General features: G+C 38.1%; 2 protein-coding genes across 3 annotated transcripts; both read left to right on the top strand.

Annotated features, from left to right (window-relative positions):
* The first annotated feature begins 736 nt into the window (after positions 1–736).
* Positions 737–3,205, top strand: LOC132109532 (ADP/ATP translocase 3). Its single transcript, XM_059515684.1, has 4 exons — positions 737–941; positions 1,963–2,449; positions 2,529–2,669; positions 2,750–3,205. Exons 1-4 carry the CDS (start codon positions 831–833, stop codon positions 2,905–2,907), a joined length of 897 nt encoding a protein of 298 aa, XP_059371667.1. The 5' UTR covers positions 737–830; the 3' UTR covers positions 2,908–3,205.
* Positions 3,206–5,744: 2,539 nt separating this feature from the next.
* On the top strand, positions 5,745–14,972 carry si:rp71-46j2.7 (uncharacterized). Of its 2 annotated transcripts, none has more exons than XM_059515681.1 (16): positions 5,745–5,950; positions 6,633–6,744; positions 7,047–7,260; positions 7,583–7,725; positions 8,483–8,642; positions 8,723–8,775; positions 8,882–9,081; positions 9,161–9,268; positions 9,355–9,480; positions 9,637–9,741; positions 9,853–10,011; positions 13,077–13,674; positions 13,778–13,841; positions 13,994–14,103; positions 14,204–14,292; positions 14,388–14,972. In XM_059515681.1, exons 1-16 carry the CDS (start codon positions 5,768–5,770, stop codon positions 14,478–14,480), a joined length of 2,517 nt encoding a protein of 838 aa, XP_059371664.1. In that variant the 5' UTR covers positions 5,745–5,767; the 3' UTR covers positions 14,481–14,972. The 2 variants fall into 2 exon arrangements, with proteins under 2 accessions (XP_059371664.1, XP_059371663.1); XM_059515680.1 differs by having other exon boundaries at positions 13,928–14,103.
* Positions 14,973–15,191: the final 219 nt, after the last annotated feature.

The following is a 15,191-nucleotide window of genomic DNA, read 5'->3' as shown; positions in this document are numbered from 1 at the left end:
CACGTTAAGATGAAATCTTTAAGCACATTGTAAAAATTATGAAGTATAATAAATAAATGTATCTTAGTTCTTATTGTCAACTGTTATACTTATCATATGTTATTTTCTGCTGTATAATAGTATTTTATAATACAAACAAAATTGAATTGCATTAGTAGAGTTAGTAGTGATGCAGATAGTATTGATTTTGTATTGCGTCGTGTAGTCACATGTTCCCAAATGGATCACTTGCTTTGCCACACAGTCAAGTCATGTGAAGGCCTTTGTACTGTAATGTTGGCCCTTTTTCTTTTACACATATGCCCTTGGAGATCATTAACTAAAGACAGAAAGCGATCGAGCTAGGGAAAAACATGCATGCTATGTCACCTTGGAGAACTGCTCTCGACTTGACAGGATGTGAAATGAAAAACTGGACAATCCTGATTCTCTTGCTGTGTTGAATTGTCAGTATGCATCACGTTACGTTTTTTCATATTATTACTCATGAATTATTGACTAATTTGAAATACATTTTCTATGTTTTAAAAACTTCCTGTTGTCATTTACGTTTTCCACCTTGAGAAGGGCTTAAGGTTACCTTTCTAACTTTGAGCCATTCATCTCCGTCATCATAAAAGGGCCCCGCCTCCTGGAATCTGTGACGTTTAGTCCACGCTCCAATCAAGTCTTAGAAGCGTTGTGTACGTGTGTTCTCGCGAGACGAACCTTTTAAAAATCTCTTCTCAACTTTTCATTCGGCCATTTCGAATCAGCCGGCATTCCACACTAGTCCAGCGGCAGAGCGGGATTGTCCTCTTCAAATTAAACATCTCCAAGAACATCCGACAATGAACGAGACCGCCATCTCTTTCGCCAAGGACTTCTTGGCCGGTGGTATTGCCGCTGCTATCTCTAAAACCGCCGTGGCCCCCATCGAGAGAGTCAAACTGCTGCTTCAGGTAATGTAACGTTAGATATACGCAGTAATATTATCGGGATTATATAATCCCAGATTTGTAAGAAACTCGGTTACATAATGGACTAAAATGTGAGTACAACCAGCACAGTGTAATCCTAGAAGGGTTTATGATTTAAACCCAAATAGCATTTTTAGATTTTAATTGGCGGTATTTTTATGTTTAATTGATCATTGAATGAAGGGAGTCCAACGAAATGGTGAACATCTTGACTAAACGAGAATCTTAATCTTTGTGTGAGTAAAGGACGTTTTGGTACACTTTGAGCCGTTTAAAATCGAGCTAGTCGTTGAATAATTCGTTAAAACATCGAGTAAGTTAGGCCTTAAGAGCTCCGTAACCTTTACCAAGCCTCCCTGAGAGAACATCCTGAGACACGCCTCAAGCATTTACAGCGAGCATTTGGTTGGAATTTAACAGAGCTGAACGGGTTTGCTTCTTTAGTATGGATTTGAAAAGGCGTATTTTTATTTATATTAAAACGATTCCGCGAGACACGGTAGACCAGCATCCTCACAGATTTCGCCAAGGTCGCGAGAAGGGGAGGCCTTGAATAGCTAGGCCTTGATTGCTAGCTTCCAAGCTAACGCTCGCGTTCCAGAGCGACGAAGACCCAGGTATTGTTTAATATGACACGTTGTACTAGGGGCGTATCATATACTAACATTTTGATTTAATGTTTCTAGTTTGCACAACATTTTACAAGAATTTAATTGTATTCGCGGACGATTTCGGTTAATTTTACGGAAACCGCCTACCGGAAGATATCGCGTATTAACTCATTGCTGGCTTTTTCTCGTTTCGCATAATCACGTGTTCGTGGTTCCTCTTTGGTTTTGTTCTATAAAGAAGCAACTTGGTTTTAAACCCACTTCATTCAGTACATTTCTTCAGTTAGGGACATTTGTAATTGTGGAGGCTTCAAATGATCAATTTCAATCACTGTTTTCCATCCATTGTCTTTATTATGTGGATTTATTGAGGTTTTCTTTTGTGTTTACAGGTGCAACATGCTAGCAAACAGATTACAGTGGATAAGCAGTACAAGGGCATAATTGACTGCGTGGTGCGTATTCCGAAGGAGCAGGGCTTCCTGTCGTTCTGGAGAGGAAACTTGGCAAACGTCATCAGATACTTCCCCACCCAGGCCCTCAACTTTGCTTTCAAGGATAAGTACAAGAAGGTCTTCCTCGATGGTATAGATAAGCACACCCAGTTCTGGAGGTACTTCGCTGGTAACCTGGCTTCAGGTGGTGCTGCTGGTGCCACATCCCTCTGCTTCGTCTACCCCCTCGACTTCGCAAGAACCCGTCTGGCCGCTGATGTCGGCAAGGCTGGAGCAGAAAGAGAGTTCAGCGGCCTGGGTAACTGCTTGGTAAAGATCTCCAAGTCTGATGGCATCAGAGGTCTGTACCAGGGCTTCAATGTTTCTGTACAGGGTATCATCATTTACAGAGCCGCCTACTTCGGCATCTATGACACAGCCAAGGGTGAGTTTGAGTTGCATTTGGGGTACAATGTCAATGTGTGCCATTACTGCATTCACTACATCTGCTCTTTCATCTTTAGGTATGCTGCCAGATCCCAAAAACACCCACATTGTTGTCAGCTGGATGATCGCTCAGACTGTGACTGCTGTCGCTGGTATTGCATCCTACCCCTTCGATACAGTCCGTCGTCGTATGATGATGCAGTCTGGACGCAAAGGAGGTCAGTTACCACTTTAAACACCTTTTCAGTACAAGTTGACAAGATGTAGCAGTGGATTGATCATTTTTCTTTTATTGCAGCCGACATCATGTACAGTGGCACAATTGACTGCTGGAAGAAGATTGCACGTGATGAGGGCGGCAAGGCTTTCTTTAAGGGAGCCTGGTCCAATGTTCTCAGAGGCATGGGTGGTGCCTTTGTGCTGGTCTTGTATGATGAGCTGAAGAAGGTCATTTAAGGGTTTCCTGTCCATCATTCAATGTGAGATGTTAAACTGTAACATATCTTGTACATTTGGAAGGACTCTCAAATTCCGCCTTATTTATAGGGACCAACTAGTATGTCAGTACTGGTTGTACTGGGGGAAAATGTTTTTGCGGTTTTCTTTTGCCCCGGTTTATCTTGTTTTCTGTTTTTGTTCCCCTCACCATACTGTCGTTCCCAAAAAGAAAGAATGCCAGGTACTAAAATCTACCTGTTTTCCAGCTGGTCTGTTTTTAGTCAATGCAACAATAAAGACCCACTGAATGAACCTACACCATAACTTGTTTTTTTTATTTTTTTATCTTGAGTTACAGGTGGTGTGATTCAGCCGTTTGGATGGCTTCCACCCTCTTACTAAATTCAAACAAACTCTGTCCACACCCTTTAAAGACATGTAAGCAAACTGAACTAGCAAAATGATTGGCAGGCAGAAAGCCCTCTAAGGCATTTTATAGTTTAGAGAGTCTTGGATTGTAAGAAATTGCAGTGATATCCTTATACAGTAAGAGTAGTGGGGCGTTTTATGCATCGTATTGAAACTAATCTGTTAGATCACCCTCAAACTGCACTGTAGAGAGTTGTCACTTGGAAATGTTCAAGTGTTCAAAGGCTAGACTATTCGCATGCCTTTAAACATGTTCCTGAGTGTCAGGCAGTATTTTATTTTCCTAAGATGCAACCTCATACCCTGCTGGACTTCATAGTTGTTCTTGAGTCTGAGCCAAGGGCAGCTGAGGGGACACTTGTGCCTGTGAATGTAACTCAGTCCTGGTTTATTTTGGAGCCCTACATATTTAAGTGTATTGGGGTATCCTCTAAATTGTTAATTTATGTGCATCTGTATTTTTGTGTTTGTGGTAATTTAGAGATTCCCTACTCAAGTCTTGACTAGCCAAAGGCAAATATCTGTCCAAATAATCAGTTGATATTAAAACCAGTAGAGGAACCAGAGGTAAGATATTAAAGGGAAAAAATGGCTTTAAGCTTGGGCCTCTGTCCTCTGTTGCAGGTGACCTGATAACTTTCAAAAGGAATGAATGAAACTGAAGGTTTATAAAGGCTGCAAGGCTAATGGCTCTCCTCCAGTGTAATCCAGTATGTTGGAAAAGCCGGTTTGTGCGTGCCCTCTTACGATAAAAACCTTGCTGACCTCTTAACTGACATCAGGCTAGTCGTAAATTAGCACGATAATCCGTCCTTGTATCACCTTCACTTCAAGCATGGTGAGTTCCTGAGCATGGCATTACAGGATGTTCAGCAGGGATTAACAGTGGATGGACTCTGGGCATCATGGCCTCCTGACTGGGTGCAAGAAGTTGAACTAATTTCTTTTGGGCAGGGGCTTTAAAAAAAGTGTTTTCATAATATACTTTAATTGTGTTTGATGAAGCACTTTTTGGTTACCTGACACAAGACTGTGACAGCTGTATCAGGATCAATAAATCATTTGGGATGAATTTTTAATTTAAATTTAAAGTTTTAATTAAAGAAAGTAAAACGAGTAAACCGTGATATGAATTATGCACATCCTATGAATTTGTCACTTGTCCTGCTAACTCTTTCGTTAATGCTAGATGAGAAATATGTCAAGTTCAGTAAAACAAATCACAAAAATGTGTATGGATCGTGTTATGCGTTAAGGATGAGTCGATTACACAAGATGCAGACTTGTTCTGACAGTCTTGTTGCACGTGACGTAATCCTGGGAAGGCGGTTCAAACTCGCGCTGGGCTGGCGGCAGACTCTACTCGCAGATCACATGACTTGTTCATTCCCTCATAGGGGTCTATTTTTACGGGTGTAATCTCTGGCTGGCGGTGTCAGAGTGCTGTACTCCATCATGTGACTGTAGAGGTTTAATCATATGCCAGTTTCCTGAATGAACCTGTCCAGAAATCCATTTCTACTCTGCGAACTGGATCGCTGATCATGCCAAAGAGCAGAGAGGAAGGTTGTGCACAACCAGCAGTTATGAAGCATTCGTCAATCAAATCCGTTCACAAAAAGATTCATGCGTTCACTGTTTGGTCCTTTTTTGTAGACTACAAGGTTATGCCAGCAGGTGGCAGAGTTGTGTTTATCCGTGTATACCATGATACCATCCACTCTGACGCAATCCTTGACCGAAACAAGACCCCTTCCTCCGTATGCTTAGTTAGCTCTGTTGTTCATCACAAGCTAACATGAACGACGGCGAATCGTTCATTTAAAGATCTGCACCGATTCGTTCATTAGAGTCGAATCATAAACATTTCAATATTTCATGTAGAGTGTGTGTGTGTGTGGTATAATGCATTTCATTAACAATATAAGTATTAAATATGAGGATGTCATGTTACATTTTTATCATCATGAACAAGAATATAAGTGGACAAATTAATTATTACCACCTGTTTTGCGAATACATTAAAACACTCCCTAAATGAAATGTAGGCCACCTTGCGGCGAACATAGTGGTTGAGGAAAGTCGCATCATGTGTTATCATACTTCACCACCATATGCTTGATGGTGTCGCATGGTGCATGCTGTACTCCTGTCATTTCTTTACACAGTAAACGGTTGTGTGTAGTAAAGTAAACGAGAACTATTTGTTCATGAAATCACAGCTGCATCATGCAGTTATTACCTACAGATATCATATTATTGTGAAGATTAAGCATCTTGGGAGGGCAAATACGACATCTTAAAGTGCACCAATCACATTACAATCGCAAGTTCCTCAAACCATAAACACTTACCTTCCGGTTCTGCATGCAACATGAGTCTCAATGGAAGCAGAGAGGAGAGGAATACAGTGTTGCGTTTTTATTTCTGAACCTGGACCTTTTTAACAATGTACACTTGGCGGTGCTTCATCGCCATTGTATTTGTTCTTGTTTGGTACTTCTCAGAGTTTGGACAAATATGGACACAAGCCTTCGTTTGTTTTTTATGCTTTTTCAATTTACCTTCCAAAAAGCAAAACCGTGAAACAAGCACTCAGACGGACGACACGCTTGAAGAAACAGAACAACAGGTAACGATTATTTCTGCTGACGCATAATATATAAATCAACGCACGTACTATTATTATTATTACTACTACTACTTTGAATATGTGCATAGAGTGGTTGACACTGTCCTGTTGGAAAATCTAACATAACTATATTTTGGAACATGGTTTCTAAAGTTTCCATTAGCTGTTTCAAGCTGGTCATTTGCTGGTTGACCAGCTGTTATGTTCCCAAAACCTGCTGGACTGGACTGACCAGCTGGTACCTGGTTTCTTGCTTGCCTAAGATGGTCCTTCTGCTCACACAATGTAAATAACCATTGCTGACCAGCTAGAAACCACTGTCTGTGTCCCAACACAAAGCTTCTATCAGAAGTTGGATTTTTCAGCAGGGCAATTGAATACATACTGTAATGGTTACTGTAAATGGATACATAACAATAAAGTCAATTTATAGGCAGAACTAACTGTGGGAAGAATTCGAACAGCATCATTAATAGGAGTTATTGCTTTGGTTGAGAGAGTTCCGGGTTTCATGTCAAAAAGAAACCATCAGATCAGTTTTTGTTCTTTATTTCTGTATGGAGGGTCTTCCAGAAAGCAAAAACCCTAAGCTCTTACTGACCTCATTTCTGTGTTCATGACTGATATCAGACATCATCAGTGAAATTACAGGAATTTAATCCCTTTAATCCTCCTGTTTCAGACAATGAAGGCTCACCATGTTGGTGTCAGTGATGAGACTGATGCAGCCAGAACCACACAAACTGAGTCTGAGACAAAGCATTATCCAAATGTACAGAGGTCACTCCTCCAGGGTAAATACAAATGTTGTTGTTTGCAAGCTTCGCTCCCATTGTGCCTCTTAAGCATGTTTGGAGATACTGAGTGAAGGTAGTTTCATGACATGACAATGAGATTTGTTGTAAACATGACAGAACAGGAGGCAGAAGATCAGATAATATGGTAATATTTCAGAGGTTTGTGTGACGATAACACTTTGAGGAAATGTTATACCCTGTTCATTTCCGTACCTAAAGTGATAGGCACATACATGGCATTACTAGATGATCATTACAGTTGTGCATGATTAAATCGATTTTTTTAAATGTCTTTGCAGTGTTTAAATGTGCCTATGTTAACCTGGTCCAGCCGTGGTACACAGTCCCAGAACTGGGCGACAGTCAGCCCCTTCATAGGGCACTACAGACAGAGTTTAACCTGCTAGTCGAGAGAGTTGTTTGCAAGTCAAAGAACTTCGATCTGTCTGCCACCAGTGTGGGTTGTATTAGGATCTTCACTCAGCACCTGCATAACGCAAAGCAGTCAGATGGGTGAGCAAGTTTATCTGTATCATTATGTTGTGTACGCATCATTTATTCTCAGGATATTTTGTAATATCTGACACATGTGACATCACTATCACTATTAATATTTTTCCTTCAGGTCCATTTCAGAAATCATCAGTACAGCAACTGAGTCTTCTGTTTCTTGAGCTAACGTTTTAAAATCAAAGAATTTCTGCCAAAACTCATGGACTTTTCCGTCCTAACCTATGACTCATCACCTGATGTAGTTCCAGGAATACCGATAATAAAAATGAATCATTATGAAAACCAGCATGTTCATTTGTTTACCTTTTTTTTTTTTTTTAAGCTCTCCAATGTTCGGTTCAAGGTCTGAGGAGATGACAGTCCTCAGGGCCTTTTCTGAAGCTCTACTGCGAAACCTTTTTCCCGAGTACCTTTGGGAAGCAAAACTCTACCGGTGTGTCCTAACTGAGATTGTTGCTATTAAAGGTTAGTCCTACTGAACTTTGTGCTAAATACTTTCTAAAGATCTTGATCTGAACATTGATCAGATATCTGGCAACAACATATGAAGCATTCATTGTTCTGTTTAGGACAGTTTCTCTGAAACAAATGCTTCAAAGATTGTCTCAACAAGATTTCACTGCTTTTACAAACTTCATTTTTGTGTGCCACAATACTCATGGATATCAAAACAATTAATATTCACTTTGGTCACAATGGTTATGGTGAGTGTATGCCATTTTCAGAGTGAATTCTTTCTCTAACTGCCTCCAACGTCATATTTAATTTATATTCAAAATTAAATTTGTTTTATCAAATTGATTTTGTATACCAAATCATGATTGTTGGTGCTTTATTAAACCTTTACTGTCTTTCTTAACATATTCCCTTCAAGGCTGCATTTATCTGATAAAAAAATGCAGTAAAAACTAATGTGAAATATTACAATTTAAAACTGTAAAATTCAGTTTGTTCCTATGATGCAAAGCTGAATTTTCAGCATCATTACTTCCATCTTCAGTGCCACATGATCCTTCAGAAATTATTCTAATATGCTGATTTTGTAAACCAGAAATATTTCTTTATATTATCAATTTCGAAAACAGGTGTGCTGCTTAATGTTTGTGCTAAACGTTAACCCAAAACTTAAAAAATGGTAGTGTTTAAGTTATTCTGTACTAATTGTATAGTGTATTTTCTACTAATTTACTAATATTTTGATACTCCTGTTGTCCATCTCTAGCTCTTGATGTGCTCGTGAAATGCCTCTGTAACCCAGACATCTTGAATCAGATGGTGGTTTCGCAGCTGGATAGAGTAACCTCTAAAAGCTCAACAGAAGACCTGCTAAACTCCGATAGGGAAGGCACACCATCTTCCACGGGAAGTGAAGAAGCAGAAGTGTAAATTATCTCAAAAACATAACGTTTTAGCATATTCATCTCACCTGGTGGCCTAATTCTGTTATTTACAAATTACGCAGAGTGACAGATGAAACCGATGCTCAGTCTGAAGACACAAAAGAAAAGAAGAAGGGTGATGTATCTTTCTCTTTCATCTCAGTAATCTGATTTATGAGCGGTAATTGTACATAATGTAATAAAGTGTAATTTAATTACCTTTTTCAATGTTATCTAAGCAGGCAATAGGATCAAAGAACAGTTTTCTAAATTTGTTGATAAGGTCAAGTCAAAAAAAGTAAAAAAGAAATACCAGAAGAAGAAGAAGAAGGAGCAAGATGTTTTACAGAAGGCTTTATCATCACGAAGATTTGCTGTTATTGAAGATGATGGTGCAAACAGCAGAGAAAGCTCCTTTAGAAGCGGCATGGACTCAGATTATGTATGGAAAATGTGCATATTGAATTGATTTGCATTAAGTTTTCGGTGCAGCTAAGTTTATCTGTGCTTTCTTTTAAAAGGACAGTGAATCGGATGACCTAACAACAAATGTCCGAGAAGATATGATGGAGTTCAAGCTTTCCTATGAGATGTGGCGGGTGGGGAAGTGGGCAGTCCGTGTTACAAATGTAAGGCATTTGTTAAAGACAAGGGAAGCTGAACAACGTACAAGCTACGTTAAGTTTAATAAGTAAAAAAAAACCCATTGTCTTAGGTTCAAAAGGAAAATGAAGAGCTTTGTTTCATGCTTCACCTGGAGGAGAAAAATAACCCCGAGAATCTCAACTGGGATGTAAAAAAGACCCAGTCAGATATACTTCATTTTCACAGCCTCTGGCAGGTGAGAGAGGAAATAGTGAGGGATCTTCAATGCATCGATTGTATCAAAACCCATACTATTTTGTATTACAGTCATTAATATTTTACTCATTATTAATGATTAATGTATGTAGCTGCTTGCTTATAAAATGTTTGTTCTCTTTTTGTTGTTTTTAAGGATACTTCCATTTTACCCTCTATATCTGCAATAGTAGTAACAAAGCAGGATCTTGATGGTGCATATGCAGAAGAAGTTGCTTCAGCCTTGGAACACTTTTTACAAGTAAGCTGGCACACACACACACACACACACACACACACACACACACACACACACATCTAGAATTAAAGAAGGGGTTAACAGTTGAAATCTTTTCCTCTCATTTCTCTTCAGGAGGTGGTTTCTGATGCACAGCTTGGTCACACTCAGCCTGTGTTCCAGTTCTTGTGTCCCATTGTTCAGCTGCTGAGTAATAAGGACCATAAGGGAGGTGTCTGGAGTTTCCTGAATGGCCTTGCAAGCTTTCTTAATCCTAGCCAAGATGAGGATGAGGTAAAAACAGCAGTGGAGTCAAAAGTATTGGCATTCATTACTCAAGTAGAAGGATAGATACTAGGGTTTAAAAAGACTTATGTAGAAGTTGAAGTATCAACTCAAGCCTTTTACTCAAGTAAAAGTGTAAAAGTACTGGTCTAAAAACTACTTAAAATATAAAAATAAAAGTAATGTAAGGGAAAAAAAATGCCATTATGAACAAAAGCTTAGGCCACACCACAAGGACTAGAGATATGATGACTAGTTGCCTATAAGTATTGTAATGGTGCAAAAAGTCAAACTTCAGAGGCATGTCATCAATAACCTTTAATAGATGTAAATGTACATCCAAGCTTGGCTGCAGGAATCTGCGAGGGCAATAGACAAGAACATTGGTGCAGGCTTAGTAACAATTACCCTTGTTAGTTGTCTAAATACAATAAACATTGTAGTGCTGTCAAAATGAATGATTAATCCAAGTGATTAATCAAAAACTAAAAATGAAAAATAACTCATAATTCTGATACCTTTTTGATTGATAGCTTCCTGTATTCACTACATACGTCTGCTATGTCCAGTGTGTGTGTGTGTGTGTGTGTGTGTGTGTGGGGGGGGGGGGGGGTAACCAGTTACAAAGTTGGTATAGCCTACTTATCACAACATTGTTAATCGCGTCGTCAATCGCAAACGATAATTTATTAAAACGTCTCGCTACCGAACTACCTACAGTAGCTTAATTTGTGGAGGACGAAGAGAAAGCACCCATTTGGTAAATGACCCATTGAGAAATTATAACTTTTAAGTAGGGTCCAGTGCCTTTTTCGATACTTTTATAATGGTACCGGCGCCTAAACGGTGCCTGAACTGATACTTAAAAAAAAGAACCACAAAAAACTATGGATAACATTAAAGAACATTACAAATATTTAAAATAAATCCATACTCCTTTCACACACTCCTAAGATGCTCTCATTTCCCAAGTTGTGCTTCCCTTAATCTAATGATAATAAATGTATTTCACAATCTGGGTCATTATTTAATACTAAACCACACATAATGTTTCTACTGTATCTCTGTCAGATGAGTGCTGTCTGTCACTGTCTTTAATCAGTCTTGTGAATTACTGTATGCTCATTCTTTATAAAGTAGTAACAATGTCGTTTGTAAAGTACAGTACTGTGTAAAAGTCTTAGGCACATTAGTATTATCACCCCAAAAAAGGGTTTTAAGCCAGTTATTTATATCTTTTGCTGTAGTGTGTCAGAAGGAAATATCAGTTTGCCATTAATTTTAATAATAATCTAGTGCGATTTTGAATGCACAAGCAGTCTGACAACGGCAAAATGAATGTTTGGAAATGTAAACTGATATTTTATACTGACACACTACAGCAAAATATATAAATAACTGGCCGAACATCATTATTTTGGGTGAAAATACCAACGTGACTAAGACTGTTGCACAGTAGTGTATGTATAAAGTACGTATGATTAAATGAAGTATATTTAAATAAGTGTAATTAAAGTATGTGTTCGGTAATATGTGTCAAGGGCTAGATTTTCGCTGGAGGAAACACCTGTGGTGTGTCAAGCGAAAACTTTACAGTAGCTAGATGAGAAACCGACTGCTCCCTCGTGACCTTTTGTAAACTGTATTTATGACAAAGAACTGCACAGACACAGATATTCCAACAATCTATCGTTAAACACATACCTTGTGTCCTCTGATTGTGTTTAAGTGCGCATGCGCTGCTCCGCTCGCGGTCTGCGGGTTGAAGAGCGCGCTGAAGACCCGGTCTGACGCCGGTTTCATATGAAATTTAAGGGGACTGACTCTGAGGCGATCGGATACCGGTTCCTACCCAACCCTACTTTTAAGGAATATATTTTTTGATAAACAAACCCAAAACTGGCTATGTCCTTGCTGGAGTGTGATGTGATTTGTGTCATGTGCAGGCGCGATGGATCGCGTACAAACCAATAGGGTGTCAAATGGTATCTGTTTATACTTCTCATCCAACCACAATCAAATTCACTCCATCCGGATGGCGCGATTTATCTGGATAGGTTTTTTTTTTTTGAATGATGACAAGCCGGAATGAAATAGCAGTAACGAAGCTATTTTTAAAATGTAAGGAGTAAGTGCAGATACTTGCGTGAAAATGTAAGGAGTAGAAGTAAAAAGTCGGCTGAAAAATAATTACTCAAGTAAAGTATAGATACCCAAAATTTCTACTTAAGTAATGTAACGAAGTATTTGTACTTCGTTACTTGACACCTCTGAAAAACAGATTTAGGTTAATAGCGTAATGGAAACCTCATGATGAAACTGATGAAACGCTACAGTTCAAAAATTTGGGGTCAGTTAGATTTATTTGAAAGAAGTAAATACTTTTATTCTGCAAGTATGCATTAAATTGAACAAAGGTTCAAAAAGGAAATATAGCTTTTTTTTTCAACATTAATAATAGGAAATGTTTATTGAGCAGCAAATCAGCATATTCTAATGATTTCTGAAGTATTGCGTGACACTGGAGTAATGGCTGCTGAAAATTCAGCGTTTCCATCATACAAAAATGATGGAATTCAAATAGAAATCTTTTTTTTTTTATTGTAATAATATTTTACAATATTACTGTTGATAGAGTATTTTTTGATAAACATAAATCCAGCCTTGGTGAGCATAAGAAACTTCTTTCAAAACATTTTAAACTCTTTGAATGGTAGTATATTTATTACAATATTTTATATAATTGGATCAATATAAATACAGCTATATTTGAAATCTTGTCCAAACAGAGCTAAATGTGGTTGATTTACAGCATTTTCTACAGGTCAAAAGTTTGGAGTAGTTAAGATAAAAAAAATATGTTGTGTGTTACCCACCACAAACTTTTAAACTGTATATATATTTTTATCAATATTGTATGTATTTGGATCAATATACATACATCAAGATTTGATTTCTTATCCAAAGAGCTGAAGTTTGTTGATTTATAGTAGACGTATACCTTTAGCTTCAGCACAATGCAAATTATTGAGAATTCTGCCACCCTCTGGTGATACTATGTGTTTTTTTCTCAGTCCCATAATACCAGAGGAGAAGAAAAGGTTGATGAAGCAGGAGCCTCAGTACATAACAGTGGACAGTCGACAGGACAGCCAGCCTCCATCAACACAGATGAAGAGCCAAAGGGGGGCATTATAGAAGGACCAGTGGCTACAAACGTTAGGTTTTGTAACCATAGTGAAGAAACTGACACCTTCAAAAGTACAGAACCAGATATAGAAGATCAGACCTCTGATGAACAGGACATGGTTTCAGATTTACAGGAGAGTCTTGCTGAAAGTTTAGATATCTTTGTTAATAGGTCAAAATTAGTCAGTCCTTCAGGACAATTGAGTGATATCTTAAGCTCAGTCATGAACCACACTGAAGGCTTGCAGGCTGACTCAGTAGATGGCTTCGCAGGTGCTCAGTCTGGGGGCAAAATAAACAAAAAAGAAAAGATAACTAAAAAAAAGTCAAATGGATTTCAAAAGGCCAAAGTAAAAGAGAAAACGGGACAGCTCAAGGACGAGATGGCAAATCAGCCTCAGGCGCAGAAAAAGGAACCCCAGAACAACTGGGACAAAGTTGAGGCCACCAAAGCCATATTTGAGTTAGTTAAGGAAATAACTGGTATGATGTAACTCCCTTTTTCTGTTTTGCTTTTATGATCACCAAGGACTAAAACTAAAACAGATTTTTTTTGCCATTCAATATTTGTCTTTACCATCTTCAGGTAACTCAGTCTTCATTAACATTGTTGATGCTATTCTAAAAGCAGTCCAGCCTTTGTTAAAGAAGTAAGTGTCCCATTTCATATCTATTCAAACACCAACGATATTCAGCTGTTGATGTGAATTTAAGCATAAGCTTTTTTCCCATGCAGGAAAATAAACAACTTTTTAAAAAAGATGCATCCCACTGAAGCTCAGATTGCATCCTACATTGACAGTTTCCGGGAGAAGATCTGGCCAGGAGTAAACGCATCCTTCCAGCCGCCGTGTGACAGTGAGGAGAAACAAAAGACCAAGGAGAAGGCTTTGCAGCTTATAAATTCAAAATGTATGTGTAATATTTCCCCATGCCTTAGACTGCCCACTTCATTTTTACAAATGTTTCTTTCATCCTAACCAGTATCCAGTAATTGTTGTGGTGGTTTTAGATTCAAACTCACTAATTCTCAAGAAGACTGATGTTGAAACTGTGTTCAAGATCTTCCAGGACACTGAGGAGAACAAGAAACTGGTTTATGTGAGGACTCTAGCTAAGATTCTTATGTGGTTAAATCCATTTAGAAACAAATATCCAGATTAACATTTCTATTCTTTGTGTTTATGTGTCCATAGATGCTGCTGTCATACATTCTTGGGGAGTTCTTACCTGGAGAGCCTGCCTTCAGTGAAATAGCTAATTCAACTGTGAAGGATTTATTTTCATAATTGATAGATATTTTTTTAATGTAAGTTGTCTAATGTTTTAAAATGTGCATTATTTAATGTTTATATTCTTTAAGGATGGATTGTGATATACCTCAGACAGGTCAGCCTTTTACTTTCACTTTGAGCAACGCGAACACTGATATTTTTTTAATTGAACAAAAATGCCAGCCTGTTAAATGTAGCATTTTAACAAATGTACTGTAATTGTCTCACTTCAATAATGTCACCAATACTTGGGTGTAAATTTTTAGCTCCCATTAAAAAAAAAAAAAAATCACTGTATATGTAAGTTCACTTTTTGTTTCGTATCTTAAAATTGTACACTGTGAAGAACTGATTTTCTATTTTAATAAACAGCACAGGTTACTCAGGACATAACAGATAAAGTCATTGTGATCCTGATGATCATTTTTTACAAGATTTAATCAGCACATGGTCTGTGAGGAATGTATTCGAATAATAATAATGCCAATAAATATATTTTACTACTAATTGCGAGTGATTTAATTTCTTGTACATTAGTAAACTGTAAAAATGTAACGGAGTTACCGCAGTGTCACATATTTTACCCCACTCCAAATATTAAACGCTCTTGTTAACTACCACGACTGTCAAACCCATGATGACGTAACTATGATAGGCTGCTACAACTATACGTGTTTGAAGGGTTTCCTGTAAACGGCTTTAAATATATCTGTATTTTCTATTAAT

This window comes from Carassius carassius, chromosome 29, assembly GCF_963082965.1.
Source record: "Carassius carassius chromosome 29, fCarCar2.1, whole genome shotgun sequence".
Taxonomy (NCBI): Eukaryota; Metazoa; Chordata; class Actinopteri; order Cypriniformes; family Cyprinidae; genus Carassius; species Carassius carassius.
Note: the sequence above shows the minus strand (reverse complement) of the source record. Positions and strands in the feature narration are given on the sequence as shown.

Coding starts and splice junctions, on each gene's coding strand:
- LOC132109532 (XM_059515684.1), top strand. CDS start 831: ATGAACGAGACCGCCATCTCTTTCGCCAAGGACTTCTTGGCCGGTGGT. Junction 2,450..2,528: donor CATCTATGACACAGCCAAGG/GTGAGTTTGAGT, acceptor TTTCATCTTTAG/GTATGCTGCCAGATCCCAAA. Junction 2,670..2,749: donor GCAGTCTGGACGCAAAGGAG/GTCAGTTACCAC, acceptor CTTTTATTGCAG/CCGACATCATGTACAGTGGC.
- si:rp71-46j2.7 (XM_059515680.1), top strand. CDS start 5,768: ATGTACACTTGGCGGTGCTTCATCGCCATTGTATTTGTTCTTGTTTGG. Junction 7,726..8,482: donor TGAGATTGTTGCTATTAAAG/GTTAGTCCTACT, acceptor GTCCATCTCTAG/CTCTTGATGTGCTCGTGAAA. Junction 9,481..9,636: donor ATTTTCACAGCCTCTGGCAG/GTGAGAGAGGAA, acceptor GTTGTTTTTAAG/GATACTTCCATTTTACCCTC.